This window comes from Zeugodacus cucurbitae, chromosome 2 (assembly GCF_028554725.1).
Source record: "Zeugodacus cucurbitae isolate PBARC_wt_2022May chromosome 2, idZeuCucr1.2, whole genome shotgun sequence".
Classification (NCBI taxonomy): domain Eukaryota; kingdom Metazoa; phylum Arthropoda; class Insecta; order Diptera; family Tephritidae; genus Zeugodacus; species Zeugodacus cucurbitae.
Genome location: NC_071667.1, coordinates 58,140,538 through 58,157,628, shown reverse-complemented (window position 1 = coordinate 58,157,628; position 17,091 = coordinate 58,140,538). Strand labels below are relative to the sequence as shown.

Genomic DNA, 17,091 nt, shown 5'->3' with positions numbered 1-17,091 from the left:
CAGACCTAACCCTTCAGTTTACCATTGTACCCCTTACTAAAAGAACACATATAATTTCTTAGTGAAGTTTTGCCCAAAATTTGCTATTAATTAAAATTTCCCTTGATTATGATATTTATTTTTGTACTTAAAAACTCTAACCGAAACAGACAAGCTGACCGCACGCTTACGAAAGCATTTTCCTTCTGCATACTTTGCAATAAATAAAACTCATATTGAGAAAAGAAGAACAAAAGGAGAGAATTTTGCATTCCCAATCATTTATAATCGGATTAGTTTACAGTTTACAGGCCAAGTTTTGCAGAACTTGAACTCAACAAACAATGGTCAACATGCAAAGAAGCAAAACATTTTCAAAGGCTGTAGTGAAACTCAGACTAAGAATGTGCTTATTTATGCTGAAGCAAAGGGCGAACCTCAATTATTTTGCTTTCCGAAGCGGTTTTGTAATGTTCACCTCAAAGTTATTATTGACTTACTGGAAGAGAGTAGAGCCCTTAAACGCTGTTGTGCTTAACAATTGAACAGGTTAATCGTGAGTGTATTTTAAACAATAGGCATATTGATTTTTATTGTTTTAGTATTTCGTAATTTACCTAAAAAATGGTTGGAAAGCTATATAAGAGAAATGTAAATTAATTATTATGAGGTTATGAAGCATTTTCTTTGACTAATTTAAAGTAAGAAAGTTGTTCATTTTGAATTTGTCAGTTAAAGTAACGACCATAGACAAGTATTATGAGTTTTTATCCCAAATTACTAATAATTTTCATTCATAAAAAAATAGTTTTCAAATATTTATGATCTCAACATTTCTACAACAAATTGAAATGCATGCTTAAAAACAAAAAAATTCTGTTATCATATTTATTGATAGTTCCCCAAATATTCCAATACAAATAAATTATATAAAATATTATACAAATACCTTTCTATGTAATATGTAATAAAGCTTTTGGAAAGCTCTTAAATTATTTTTAACTAACACACAGCCAGCAGCTGAGCCAGTTAATCGGTCATGCAAACCAGAAAATGTTTTTCCTACTCCCATGACAGCAACATGGCCTAAAAATATTTTCAATTGTAGAACTTTTTGTATTGTCATGTTTTATTGCTCGCTAGCATTGACAGCTTTAAATTGTAGTGGTTTCAATACATAAATATATATACTTTGTTGAATATCATTGCAAATTTTGAGCTGCCATAGCAGCATTTTAGTAGTCACAACTAGTACCGCTACCAAGTTTTTCAGCAGCTGAGCCCACAACAAACAGACATTGGAGCATGAAGTCCTTCAATTGTGTGCATGCTTTATTGTAATTACAGGGTTGCCACGCAGGCGCCTTGTTTATTTTGCAATATTTTTTTTGGTTTGCAAATTTATAGTCAAATTTGTAATTTTTTTTTATCTAGATTAGAAAAATTGAAATTATGTCTTCTAATATGTTTTAAATAAATAATATTGAACATACATTCTTAAGATCCTGGAATTTGTTTTTCAAAAATTCTATAAATTTCTCAAATATTTCCAAAACTGTATATACATAGTTATGTACAGTAATGAACTACTCGGCCGGTAGTTTTCGACTTCAAATATTTTTTTTGCACTTTCTATCAATTTACGAGTTAGAAATGTTCTTGAGTCTCTAAAACCACCATTTTCGAAAAAAAGCAAGAAAATTATTGAAATGTTACAAGTGTTAACCCGATATAATTCTGAAAATCTTTACTTTATGTACATACATGTTTTTCAATTTAGAGACGTTTCGAAAAAAATTAAACGCATAATATTTTCAAAAAAAAAGAAAAGGTTGCTGAAAGTTTCTGAAAAATTTTCACTTCAGGCATATTTGAGTATAGAGTTGCCAACAATATGTTTTATTGCCTTCAATACTTTTAGTAAGTAGTCCAAAAAATCTTCAAAGTTATATCCCGATTACTAAAATATAAAATAAGATATCACTATTTGGAATTATAAGTAAATATCGTTTTCATAAAGGAAGTTGCCATCGCTTAAGGTCGATTTCGAGCTGGTCCATGAATTTCGAATATCTTAGAAATAAACAAATATTTAAATGAAATAATTATTATTCTTATAATTTTTTTTTGTCGTTGTATTCTAGACTACAAATAATTTTAAGTCGTGTTGCTGTGAGTTTCTGACATCTTAAACCTACAAAATTTTGTTGTTGCCATGTTCTGATATTCTGACACTCATGAGTTTAAAAGTATTATTTTTAAAAGTTGTCTAGTTAATTTTCCAGTTGGTCCTACTACATATATAGCATTGTATAAATGTCTGCGTATTTCCAAAAACTACTACTCATATACTATCCAACCTACCAACCTCTTTTCTCTCCAATCAACATTGCACGCCTTAATGCCCCTTCACTTTCGCTTCGTTTCATATGCATCATTCGGTGTTCTGTGTAAAATTTAATTTATTTTTACTACACACCCCATCAGCTACGCGTCCACTATAGGCGCTCAGCTAGTCGTATTTGGTCTCTGCCAAATCTTTTGTCAATTATTTGTGCTACTATTCCTTGCCACACTTTTGCATGCAGACTGCTGCTCCATAGCTGACAGCAACAAATTGTAATCGCTTTTGTAACAAAATGAAACCTAAATATAATATATTTGTCTATTTACATACAGATATATGTTTGTGTGTGTGTGTATTTGTCCGTCCGTATTTCATTGCCTGCCTTTGCAGAGTTTGTAGCAGCTCAAGTTAACAGCATTTGGTAATTTACATTGTAAGTAAAAGGTTTTGTACTTCTCTACTCTTGTTAACCAGCAGCAGCAGCAGCAGCAGCCGCAGTGATAGCCTTGGGAGCAGGCTACGCCTATCGCATGTAGTTGTTGGCATGTGGCCACTGGCAAAGTGTGTTGTGTTGCATGGAAATTTTGAAATTTTTAATCAATTCTGCATGAGATTTGACTCACTCATGTTTGAATTCATTTCGATTGTTTGTAATTCCAAAAGAGATTACATGCTTTTGCTCCCTTGAGTCTCACTAGCTATCTCACTATCTAACTATCTATCTGTGTATGCCTTCCACTTTGTATTACTTGTGACAAAAGTAAGTTTTTCTGTCGAAAATCTTAAATTACAATACAACGTAGAAGTATCACAGCAGCACTGCTAGTCTATTTATTGGCCTGTCCAGTTTAGCACACATCAATGAATTTCATTATCAATGTATGGCGAGTACACATTTTGCTCGGCACTTTATTTCTGCTCAATCAAGCATGGCGTTTGCACCTACAAAGGACTTTAAATAAAAATGCAATCAACTAATGTTCGGTGCGACAGTCAAAATCACGGGTGTGTGTGTGAAGTTATGCTTTTGAATTTTGCAAAACCCAAAACAATTAATTTTGAATACCTCGATGCTCTCTGGCATTTAATGCCGCTCGGCAGCTCATGTTTTGCTCGGTTTTCTTTTACCGTTGCAAAATTTTAATTGAATCAACATCAAACGGTTTGTGTAGAGTGAGCGAGAGAGTCTCTCGAATGCTTTAAGAGCAAAAGCTTAATTGCCTAAATTAAAACATGGCAACTCGATGCGCATGAAACATTAAACCTAAGCGTTTTCAATTAAATATAGATACCTGCTCACTCACACACATGTGCACTTTGTTGTGCTTGTATTTATTTAATTAATTTGAAATTAATATTTAATTCTCTTTCCGCTCGGCTTTCATGTGTAGCCACTGTGTTGGTCAATCAACATTTGTCCCATTCAATATTCCCAATTACTGCCCAAACCGCGCTAACCATTTCATTGTTACTGATTTCATTTTGTTTTCATTATTGTTGTTTTTGTTTTTGCACAGATTACTAAATCCGAAAATCGTACGCGCGTGTACTGTGGTCCTAACCGATTGGAATCATATACCAACAAAATCATTGAAGGCAGCTGTGACCATATTGCATCGCGTCGCCGTTGCCTGTTGCTGCCCGGCCATGTTGTATCATGTAAGTATTGTGATATTATCTGTTTTATAGAGGAGTTGAAATTATTTATAATGAAAAAATGTGATTATTCTTCTCCGAAATGTGTACTATATATTGTAGTATGCTTTTTGGTATGCTTTAGAAATTATGCTTCAATTAAGTTAATGCTATTTGCAATTCTCCATGCATTGGAGAGGAAATATATATACGTACTTCTAGAAGATATGCCTCAAAGCAAATTTTGCCTAGTCAATGTTCTTTTAAGAGTCCACGTAGAACACCAAAACATATTAGAATCTTTTGAATACCTGTCTCTTTAAATTTAGAACTGTACTAGTAGGGAAGGCTTAAGTTGGAGTACAACCAAACTGGTCAACTCTTAGCCATACTGTAAGAATATACATACATATATTTAAAGGATTCCGGGTTAGGAATTTGTAAAAAATAATGTGACACAATACTCAAACGGAGTTATGAACCGATCTTTATATATATGTATATATATTATGTTGGCAAATACCTCCCTTCCGTCTTTTTTGTCTTTTGTATTTCGCGGATCTTTGAAAGGTATTGACATAACTTACATGACACTATGCATGATTAGTTTGGATATTGCGTTCAACAGTTATAGACGTGTAAACATGGAGTTCCATAACGCTGAAATTAGCGCTATTTTAAAGGCAAATCCGCTAGAGAAACGTTCCGTGAGATTAATGATGTTTTGGGGGATGGTACTCTATCACTTCGAACTGCGGAGGAATGGTTTCGACAATTCAGAGCGGATGAAAATTGCACCATGGATAAGCCAGCCGGCGGAAGACCTGTGACGACGAATGCCGATCAAATCATGGAAAACATCGATTTAGACCGGCATTTGGCATCTTCTGACATCGCCCAGGAGATGGGAGTTAATAACCAAACCATTTTAAACCATCTGTAGAAGGCTGGATACACAAAAAAGCTTGATGTTTGGGTGTCGCATGATTTGACGCAAAAAAAAACCTTCTGGACCGAATCAACGCTTGCGATATGTTGCTGAAACGGAACGTACTCGACCCATTTTTGAAGCGGTTGGTGACTGGCGGCGAAAAATGGATCGCATACGACAATATCAAGCGAAAACGGTCGTGGTTGAAGGCCGGTGAATCGTCCCAAACAGTGGCCAACCCGGGATTGACGGCCAGGAAGGTTTTGCTGTTGTAGTATTCCACCAGGACAACGCCAGACCACACACTTCGTTGATGACTCGTCAGAAGCTACGGGTGCTCGGATGGGAGGTTTTATCGCATCCATCATATAACTCGGACATAGCGCCAAGTTATTACCACCTGTTCCTGTCCATGTCGAAAGTCCTTGGTGGTGTAAAGTTGAACTCGCTTGTGAAAAGTAGCTGTTCGAGTTCTACGCCATTAAGGAGGGAGCTTCTACGAGGGGGGTATTATGAAATTGCTGTCTATATGGAACAGAATATCGAACGAAACGGCGCATATTTGAACTAAATCCTCACTCGTAACACTTTTTATAAAACATAATAAAGAGCAAAAAAGCGGAAGTGAGATATTTGACAATCTAATATTATATCACATCATCTTAGAGCACATCTAACATATAAAGGGTTCTTTTTTTATATGAGTGGTTTTAATGAAGAAATAATACGCATTTAATTTAAAATAATAACCAAGAATTGGGATTTAATAGGAAGATAAGTGTTAACATTATGTTCTTAAAATGATTTCGACAAGTGACCGTAGAGGTTGACTCGAATAAATTCAGTCGAGAGGTCGAATTTTGGAGGAATTTTTGTAACAATTGGGGCAGTATGTCAGCGATAAAAGTTGTTCCGGAAAGGCAAATCTAACTGAGAAGAAATTAAGTGAGAGTTGTCAAACGACCAACTTCCAAAAAAGTATTGCCTCATTGGAAAGAGCACGTCTAATAAACATAACGGGTATTGACATAGGAAATCAAGAAGGTCTTGAGTTAAATTATCTTGACCAAGTTCTTATTATTTTACTTTTAGGTTCTGTTTTTTTATTTACGTTTATATTTAAGTTACACACAATTGAAATAGCAAAATTTAATCAGAAAGTGACATCTAACATTTACAGTATTGCCGCTTGAAGCGCTGTCAACTTTTAACAACTTTTTCTCAGTTTTGTCTAATTTTTCGTTTTTGTTTTCGGTCATTCTCCTACATTATTAGATTTCGTGCGCAAATCGCTTGAAATTAAAATGTAAACCTGTGGATTTTAGAAAACCAAAGTTTTTTGTTTACTCTCTGTCCAAACAAGTCGTAGTTAAATAAATGTGTTGCCAACATAAAATTATACCTCAAAAACATGCAAGCAAACCCACGGCCGACCAACAGCAGGTGATCCGCCGGGCTAAGAACTTTGCAGACAAAATGCAACTTTGTGTTTAATTGTGAATTTCTCGGATTAAATATGTAGACGGAGCGCCAACAGCGCCAAATGCTAGACCCTAGACCACAGTCGCTGCCTTATTTTAATTTCCACTGTAATTTAGACATGTACATAGGTAAAATTTTAATTTCAATTTCAAATTTTCGCTATTTGCACGCCATACACCAACACACACACGCAGATATGCACTGTTAAACATGCAAGCGTGGCCATGCCCGACTCGACATGGCGGTCTCCTCTATAGCCGTGGTCTCGTGTTTGCCGTTAAATTTGTTTTGCGCTTGGCGAATTTCCGCCGTATTCTCGCACGCAAAGCAAACATAAATCAAAGTCACTGGCAAAATATTCCCGGCAAAGTGCACAGCAGCCACAGCCGCCAATGAGTGTAAATAGAAATAGCTACTTAAAAATATACGCGCTGCAATGAGCCGGTGTGTGTGTGTGTGTGCATACTCATTTGTGTTTGCTTGCGTTGTGGCATTGCCAGCATCAATTCATGCCACAGCGGTAGCCACAGGCGCAGCAACGCACGTATGCGCGCCGCATCTGCCGCCTAGGCTGGCTTAGTTCAGTCTGGCCTGCCGTGATAACGTCTGCAGGCTGCCTAAAAGGCAGCAGCCTTGTGCATGTGTTTGTGTGCCTTTGGTGGTTGCCTGACTACGGCTGTTTGCTTGCTGTTTTTTTTTTTTTTTTACTTTCGAGGCTTCGCCCGAGGTGCAGCTGTGCGAGTCTGTGTTTGTGTGTTGCAAAAGTTACAACTTCCTGTTGCTCCTTGCCGTTCTTCCGCTCTTCGCTTTAATGCTTGCCGTACTCGCTCTTCTTTTGTTGTGCGCTTCTTTTTTTTAGAAATTAAATGAACTTGAACTTCGCCTGGCTGCTGATCCAGCTGCAAAGATTTTGTGGGGCGCCAAGTAATGACAGCGGCAGTTTAACTGTAATGCAGACTAAATAAATTCTTAGGTGCCATAAGCAGAGGAATTTAAAATGTTTTTTTTTGCGTTAATTTCTGCAGCGAAATTTTATTTTATTTTCCAATTTTTCTTTCGCAAATTTTTTCATTGTAATTTGATATATTTTTGTCCGCTCGCCTTTTTCATTATTCTCATTTGCAACTGCCTAAAGCTGCCTGTGAAAAGCACAAAAAACAGTAAAATTTGAAAAAGTATGAGTAATCATAATTTATTTTGGCGTAATTTGCTTTGTAACAATAGCTGAGCCATAAAGCGAGCGCGCGCAAAGGATTCCTGCTCCTTAGTAAGCTCATAAATCAAGATATGCGCGCGCTCAAGCGGCTTTTTGTTGTTGAAATATTATGAATTGAATTAAAAATTTGCCAAGAAATGTTGGAATTATTTTTGCTACAAATTAATGCTGTATTTTTTTTGTTTTTTTTTTTTGGTTTGGTATGTGATTTATTGCAGTAGAAAAACTGAGCTGTATTCTTACATTAACTGCAGTGTTATTTATAAAATATAAATAATTTTAATATTTCTGCAGCAAGCAGCTTTATTTTTGGTTGCAAGTAAATTAGTTTTGGAAAATAAAATATTTTTTTTTTTGCAATAAAACCATAAAAAATTATATATTAATCATCTGCATCGCTTTAGTTTTCCGCTTTAGTATGAAAAAATATATATTTTGTGCGCCTAAAAGGCCACTACACCGCGTTGTAGCGCTCTCATTGTATTTCGGATAGATTTGATTTCACTTGTGTCTACATCCCAAAGGAGTTTGTATAACTGTCAAGCATACACATTACAGCCACGCCAGTTTCGTATAGTTCTCCATTAGAAAACAGTGATTTTGAGTCATCAAAAATTAATTCAAATATTTTTATTTAGAGATTATCAGCTAATTAAAATATCACTCAATTTAATAAATCTATACATTTCAGAAACAAACTTGTACGTAAGAGTGATTCATTTCGACATTCCCTACTTTTTTAAAGAAAAAAACACAGAAAATTCAAATTTAATGGGGAATGTTTATTATCAGACGAAAGAACATTTTTTGGCATTTATTTTTTAAATATTATATCTCTCAATGCTCTCGTCTCAGATGGTCCATACGTTGAGTCCAATTTGCGATGACTCGTTCGAGCATTTCGTGAAGTAACTGTTGAAAGACACGCGTGATGTTTCGCCCCAAGGCTTAAATCAAAGCGACATTGTTCGCATAGACTCTTCATATCCCCGCAGAAAAAAATCTAACGGTGGCCAATCGACCGGGTCAAAACTTGAAATTATCTGCTCACCGAAATGTTCTCTCAATAAATCCATTGTTTGTTGCGATGTGTGGGAAAACAAACGTAGCTGAGATCACGAGTATCAATTTCAGTTCGTGTTGCTGCGAAAGGCACTGAATTGACTCTCTACGGTCTTCGTTTACATTCTCAGCTATGGCTGCTATATTTTCTAAACTACTATTTTCTAAGGTCTATTCGGTCTAATATTATTCAATAATAAATGTTGAGATTCAAGATGGTTGATGGTGTGGCGAATAGTACGCTAAGTAGGCCCATTATGTTGATCATAAGTTGAGCGAAACACACTCCTTACAGATCGTGAATTTTCGTAAAAAAGTTGAACAATTTGTAAACGTTGTTTAGGCGTAAGTCTTTCCATGATGAGATGCCAAACAATACTGAACAAAAATAACAAGACAACTTGACAACACTCACTCGTGATCTGTCAAAAAAAGGCTATTGAAAAATATATCCCTACTTGGATCACCCGATGACTTTATTGTACTATGTATATTTTTTACGTGGTCGTTGATTTCCGCACGAACGTTACCTTGCCATCGTGACGATCTCAGAAAAAAGAAGAGAAAGTCCAGTCTGTAATGAGTAATTTATATTAAATCGCACAATCTAGACGGCCAAATGACAAACCCCAAACGTGAAATAACCTGTTCACAAAAAATCGCCTTTTTTTCAATAAAATCTTACCACCAATCACAGTAACGTTGAGATAAGCAACTTCTTTGAAGAAATACAGCCCAATGATGCCGTCAGACCTTAAACCACACCAAACTGCGCCTTTTGCTGGATATATTAATAGAACTTGCAAAGCTTTGGCTGCTCTTCATTCCAAAAACGGCAGTTCTGTTTGTTCAAAAAAAGTGGATCTTCGACCAACTTTTCAAGATCTCATGCACTCATGAACGATACCACTATGTGGCAGAGGTTGCTCGGCTTCAATTCATACACCAGTTGTATTTTGAAAAGCTTTACACCTAAAACCCTTCAAAAAAATTGCACGTAGTGGAGCAACAGAGACCCAATTGCTACGAACTGCGCCGAATCTATAATTCATTGTCATCCCTAACACTGTTATATATCATTTCAACCCACTGTGCAGCCAAGCTATCGACTCTCACTGCGGCGGACTTAAACGCCACAGCATGCAATGACACCAGACAACAAACACTCGCCAGCAAATGCAGCAGGATAATTGAATTGCTTTGACTGTGGCGTCTGGGTGACTAACTGACTGACTGTCTGTCTGACGGGCAGGCGACGACGTGGTTTGGACTCAGTTGTGCGCATTGCAACCGCTAATGATTTTGTATATGCACGCCCCTTTGTAGTGCGCGCATAAACACCCAACTAAGCGTGTGTGCGCAGGGATACATTTACATGTATTTAGATTTGTATAACCCTATAACGGTACTTGCGCACGTATATGTGCAATTATAAAATAAATTGCACGTACAACCAACAGCTGGCACTTTGTCTAATATGATGCTGGAAGACGGCACTGCCTTGCGCCGCCTTTCGGTTAACCGCACTTTCAAGCCATTTTCAAACAAGTCATCACCATCACAACCTCTTCAACACTTTGTTATTTTCGTATTTCACTCCACACATTTTCAGCGAATTCCTGCCTAACCTTAAGCTCATTCATTATTAATATTATTTGTTTGTTTGTTTGTTTGTTTGCAGGCGAAACTCTTTCGCATCTTCCAGCAAGTCTTCGCAGTCGAACGTGATGCCCATCACGAGGAGTTGCGCCGTCTCGGCATCTATGTGGTGCGTAAATTTGTCGAAGCGGCGCCCACAAATCCGAAAATCTACGCTGAATTATTATTCTGGAAGAGTGTCAAGGAGGCCAACGAGCTGGAAGGCGGCTATTTGGATGCATATGAGCCGTAAGTATGAGCGCCGACAATTATTAAAGCCAAAGCAGCGGCGGCGACGGTGGTCTTCGGTTATAAAGGACTGCCGGTTTGACTCCCTGGAGCATTTTTCATTTAACCGCGTTCATTATTTAATAAATTCTGTTCTAATTCCTTTTTTGGAGAGAAACAGACAGCATTATTGCTTTCTACTTGTGAACCGACGCCACTCAACTGCTCATGTGACAGCGGCAGTTGAGCTATTCATGTATCCGTCAGGCGACCTGCCTGCCTGCCTTGCCGTGCCTTGCCGTGCCTTGCCGTCTGCTGCTGATGGCATGATAAATGATTGTTTCGCCTTTGTATTACTAACTTGCTGACTTTCCTCTTATACTCTATCTCCTACTCTTCTAGCGCTAAGGGTGTTTGGACTGAAGAACAGGAGGACCAACTGCGTATGCTCTTTGAGGAGAATCAGCGTAATCCTGAAACTGATAAGGGTAAGTTGTCACCACCTATGTTTATACATTTGTATACAGTTATATCTAACTGTATCGCTATGAATGTCATATCTCCAGTGTACGCTTCTAACCTCAATCCAGCCAGCCTATAATCATTCATGCGCTCAACTTAAAATCACAAATTTGTAATTGCATCCATCATAGAGAGTGCTTTGAATAGATTGCCGTCAAACATCAACCGACCGACACCACACCACACCCACTGTCACACAAATGTCAACATTATTTCTTCACTTATTTCACCGTTCACCATTCGGCCGTGACTTTGTACGTGTGTTCGTGTGGTGGTGTTGGAGGCGCTGTGCCTTTTGTGTCCGTCGCGCATAATTGCGCACATCATTTGTGTCACTTTGAGACAGTTTTAACAATTCATTGAAATTGAGATGGCATTTTAGATGTGTATATATGCGTCTCTCTATGCATAGGTATTCGTTTAGTGGGCAGCGCGCTGACAAGTGATGACACCATTCGCCGTTGAAATGACAAACTAATATTTGTTTTTATTAAACTGTCAGAATTGTCGAAATTAATGGGGTTGATGTTAGAGAAATAAATATTTGTGAATTGTGCAGGCGGAAGCGGCGGTTGATTTATTGTTTATTCAAATTGATTACACCGACTTTCGAGTGCCAGTGAGTGAGGAGTGGCAGCATTGCTATGCATTTTTTTGTTGTAAGTCTATTGTGTTGAAGTGCCTTTTGATAACATAATCGATTTCGTTTTAACAGTCATTGCTCTCATTGTAGTAAATTAGCTTGGCTGGTTGGTGGAGTAACTTTTGATTTTTCAAATTATTAATATAACTTTAAAGCTATGATTTTATAGCATTGTACACTATGAGTCGATTTTCGGGCCTAGGAGAACCGCGTCTTATGGGTCCCACTCTCTCAGTTGAATTTTGCACGACTCTTCCAAAGTATCTGCATATCAGCTCAGACTATCGACTGACGCGTTCCCTCATTAAAATAGTATAACGGCCTAAACTAAGATGACAAATTAATAAGCTAATTTCTTGATATGATTCCGTCTCAAAAATTCGGTTCAATAAATGGATGGCTTTGCATGGTGCATGGTTTACAATACGGTTGGATTCGGGTCAAAAGGCATGAGAAATTTGTTTTCGGTGATCAATACGATAATCTCTATCTTTATTTTTTGCAAGACCCGACTGTCATGAGAATGGATCACATTTCTTAATGTTTCTAAATTTTTAAAGTAGAATGGACGCACAAGTATGTTCCTTCCTACTAAAGAAAAACCTATATGAAACCTATTGAGTACAAAAGCGATTCGGGAAGCACTAGCTCACGGCTAAATTGGTTCGTTCTCTAGGAAACAGGAATGATTATATGCAATTTACTATAGAAAATTTCATTTATTTTTATAGCTAAAAGCGTCCATGATGATGTAGTTACGGGGAGTCGGTTATAACTCCAGTTTCACATACCCGACTGTCTTGAGAACGTGTCATATTTCTCAGTGGTCATACATTTTTAAAGAAGAGTGTACTCACACGAAATTTTCTTCCTTCAAAAGAAAAACCTATGCGGGTCACTTCTTGAGTACTAAAGCGATTCGGGATGTACTGGTTCATCAATAGATTGGTTCGTTCTCTATATAAAGCAGCAATACTATCTACAAACAACGTTATACAACATCTCAATAACATCGACGACCCGTTCAATATTGTATTATAATACAGATCTCGGATTGGCCGATCAAACTACAGATATGTTCCAATGATGCCTGTTGGATTAGTTTCAAACGCATTTAAAATACTTTTTACGGACTGTCACATTCGTTAAAGTTCTGTAAGTGACTAATCTAACAGATCTATCTCCCCCTTCATAAAAATTAGTTCGAGCATATTGGTGATTATTTTCTACACTGATGGTTTCTTATGTTTAGACTTGGCTTGTTCTAGATTTTTGCTCCAAAGCAATACCATCCTACCATATCCAATTTATCTGGCTAGTCTCGTATATATAACTCTGCTATATAGTGTATTCAATGAGTTTCTTTCTAAAACCGATTCTTGCGAAAACCGGCTGTTATAATGTCATTGCCTGGATTCTTCCTGTGTATTAGCAAGAGTTTTTCAATAAGAGCGCTAAACAAAAATGGTTTGGGATATCAATGAAATTCTTCATTCCTGCGAAAGTACATTCGCTGTTATTATGTACCGATTTTATTTTCATGGCCACCACGGGCACGCTTGCAGAAGTCCAGACGCTGAAACCAATTTTCGACGGTTTTCAAACATAAATCAGCCGATACTGCTTCAATTTCCCGTTCGTTCATCAATCGTCGCTGGCTTGGTTTTCAGTAAATCACTGTGTGGCTTGTGGTGTCGTCCTGTTCGAACCACATATTGTCCAAAACCATATCATTCAAGTCGGACCAAAATATTGGGTTATCATTTAGCAGTAGTGTATTCCCATTCACAGTAACGTGCCGGTCTTGATCATCATGGAAGAAGTACGGTCCAATGACACCGCCGGCCCATAAACCGCACCAAATCGTAATTTTTCCGTTGTGCAATGGTGATTAATGGAGTACGAGTGGATTGCTGCCTGACCAATAACGCATAATTTTCTTATTGACCATTCACCAGAAATGAGCCGACCATAAATTGGACGTAACGCTCTTAAAGTTGAAGATACTGACTTTGAATTTCGGTAGTAATTTTTAATCATTTCGACTCGTTGTTGGATAGTATATCTTTGCGTGATGAAAAGGCTAACTTTACTGAAGAGAATTGTCAAAAGCGCAGGTGTCGTTTGCTGTCCTTGTCGGTCTTCTTTTGTATCGTTCCTTTTGAAAAACACTTTACATATGGGTCTCACAGCATAAGTCGCTTCGAACCATTCATGGTAAATTCTTACTAATATTCGACTTCCTTAACACACCTCTATCTATTAATTAGCAAATATATTATATAGTATTTCCCGCAATGTTATTCCATGCACTTAAATTTAAAGCTTGTTAAAATGTAATGGCACTCAATCACACATCCACTACTTAGTCAAGCGATTAGCAGCACAACTCACACGCACAAATTGTCGAACTGCAAATCACTCTTCACACACACCAATAATGGGATAGACACATATGTACGTTGATTTGAGCGCATAAACACCTTCCTTATCAATCTTGATTGTTGGCAGCCGTCGTCAGTGACGCGCAAAAAACCGAAGCCGAAACCGAAACCGCAACCTCAACAACTAGCGAATGGCAAAGTAGACGACACTTTCAACAAATGCGCCAACAAGCCCCAAAAACACCAACAACCAACAACGAACAACGAACTTACTTGCATACGGTTAGTGGAGGCCCAACAACAATAACTACTTGACCACAAGCCGAAAAGCACTTCATCACTTCGTCACTTTTTTCTAATTCGCAACCATTTAGTTGGTGAAAAGGGTTTACCGTAGTTGAGGTCCGTGGCGAAGGGCGCATTTGGGCAAATTAAATTTAAATCCTTAAATGCGCGGTTTGGGGTGTGACAGAGAGGAATAAATATAACTATTTTTTTTTGTTTCTGGTATGGAAGTACGAGAGTGGAACAGATTGATTTGTAGGCGGCACTTGCTGATTGAGGAAATAGTTTTAGTTGCAACCTAATACATTAGGCAAATTTTTACTCATTTGTCTTTGCAGATGTGATTGATTGGATATTGGAGCATATGAATGAGCAGACACGCACGCGACGCATGGTGCTGAAGAAGATGAAGGAGATGGGACTGGTTTTCAAGGCGCCCACAAAGCGTACGACAGCCAGCGCGGTCAACAAGAAGCTCTGGTCCACAGTGGAAGATGAAGAACTGCAAAGCCTCTACGATGAACATCGCTTGGAAGATGGTAAGTAGCTTGTGGAAAGATTTTCCAACTATATTTGAGCTTTACTTACCTACACGCATCTCTCGCTTACAGATTGCTTGCAACGTATCATCGACGAGTTCGTGGATCGTCGCACGAAACGTCAAATTATACAACGTCTGCTGCAATTGCATATAATCGCGGATAAATCAGAGATTATGCCAAAGAAGAAAGTCAAACGCAAGTCGAAGAAGGCGGGCACCAACTCGGAAGGCAGCGATAACGAGGGTGAATATATGGAAGAGCCGCAATTTGGCGAACCACAATCGCCCAGTGGTCTTAAAGCCTCGAAGTCTTCGAAGAAGAAGAAGAAGGATAAATTGAAGAAGAATAAGTTGGCGGCAGCAACCAAAGCCGCCAAACCGGTGAAACGTAAAATCGTGCGTACGCCACTCGATGTGGGTACTCTGCGTGCACTGATAACACAAGTCACCGATAAGTATCAGGAGGCAATTGATTGGTTGAAAGAATGCCTGGACGATGCAGCCGAAGACACTGAAGAGCCCAGTGAGGAGGATGATGGAGTGCCATTGGTGCCACTGCAAGAAGTCGCACGTGAAGCCATGGAGAATGCTGATTTCCATAAGATACTCGTCGCTTTGGGCATACAACCACCCTTATTGGGCACAGAAAGCTATTGGCGCATACCCATATACCTCAATTCGGCCGATTTGAAGTTGCGCGCGAAAATCGTAGCCGGCGAAGAGGTCGACATCGATATGGAAGGTGTAGAGGAGGAGGGCGACGCTGATGCAGATCCAGAAGTGGAGGTCGCTAGCGATGACGAATCGGATAATGATGATGATGAGTCAGATAGCGATTCAGATAGCGATGCTGGTGGCGCCGCAAAGCAGGACAGTGAAAGCGAGGAAGATTTCTTCGATAAGTTCGCTGAGAAACATAAGAAGCGCATGGCGGCAATGGACCAATTCGTCGAGAAGCGTGCGCAGAAAATGCGCAGCATTATGTTTAACAAAAGCGATGAGGAGGACGTTGAGCGTGCCGGTATCGGACAAAAGAAGAAGCGTGGCCGTAAACCCAAAGCGAGCAAAAGTAAGAAAGCGGACGAAAACTCCGACAATGATGCGGCCGAGGTTGATGAAATCGTAAAGAAACTCGAGAAAAAGCGACGTCAACCAGCAATCAGTAGCGATGATGATGACGATGATGAGCATGAGGATGTGAATAAAAGCCATGCCAAAGAATTATCCGTTTCAGAGAAGAGAACCGATGTTGTGAGCGATTTATTCGATCAGCTGAAATCTCAAACTGCCAAGAAGAAACGTGAGACGACCACTTACACCGAGGAAATGGACGAACTCAATTTCAATTCAGAAGACTATCGTAAGCGACTGGCGGAGCTGGGCGACAGCGATGAAGACGACGAGGACGCCACAACCAGCAACATGAACAATAAGACTCGCACGCGGCGCGCTAATATAATTGACTCCGATAGCGAAGAGGAGAGCGGCAATGTAATTGATGAAATGATTGGTGGCGACAAAAAAGACAAGGACATCGACGAAGACAACAAAGGCGTCGACGATAATGATGGCGTCGTTGACAAAGAGGTTGCGGCCGTTTCCGTAACCCGTGGTGTTGCTGATGGCGACGCAAGCGGTTCGGTTGCTGGCATTGTTGACACAGCAGGCAATCAGGCGCATGTTGATGACAGCACAGAACCTGTTGATGAGATTGCACCACACACAACAGCAAATAAACGTAAACGAGATATTTTGGACGATAGCGATGAGGAAAATAATGACAGCAATGGCAAGGAGATCGATGACGACGACGAGGAAGAGGATACTTTCATCATGCGCCGGAAGCCAACCAAAGAGGAACAACAGCGTTTAGACAGCGGTGAGGAGCCTGCCAAACGGCGTCGTATTGCCATCATCGACGATGACGATGATGATGAGTAGAAGAGTGCTGCCCCAAACGCCAAGGAATAATGTGTACTGTACGCCACATCTCGTTTCTCAACACCTCGTGGCGCAACAATTTGAAGTTTTGAATTAATTTTGCATTTAGTTTTCAATATTCTTTTAATTATCATATTTATGTTCATTATCTACACAACTCATTACTTTGTATGCCAGGCTTATTTGTATTTGTTTTACTTGAATTGTACTTTCATTTTCGTTTGAATTGAATAAAAGATTAAATATTATTAAGCGAA

The 17,091-nt window shown here is 38.7% G+C and overlaps 1 protein-coding gene across 2 annotated transcripts in view; it reads left to right on the top strand.

Annotated features, from left to right (window-relative positions):
- The window catches only part of LOC105214565 (protein timeless homolog), a 458,589-nt gene extending 441,498 nt beyond the window's left edge, over window positions 1-17,091 (top strand). For both annotated transcript variants that reach the window (XM_054230454.1, XM_054230457.1), the window contains 5 exons: window positions 3,844-3,985; window positions 10,334-10,539; window positions 10,921-11,006; window positions 14,691-14,891; window positions 14,964-17,091. In XM_054230454.1, coding sequence (XP_054086429.1) covers window positions 3,844-3,985; window positions 10,334-10,539; window positions 10,921-11,006; window positions 14,691-14,891; window positions 14,964-16,834 — 2,506 coding nt within the window. In that variant the 3' untranslated portion in view covers window positions 16,835-17,091. The remainder of the gene's footprint in view (window positions 1-3,843; window positions 3,986-10,333; window positions 10,540-10,920; window positions 11,007-14,690; window positions 14,892-14,963) is intronic.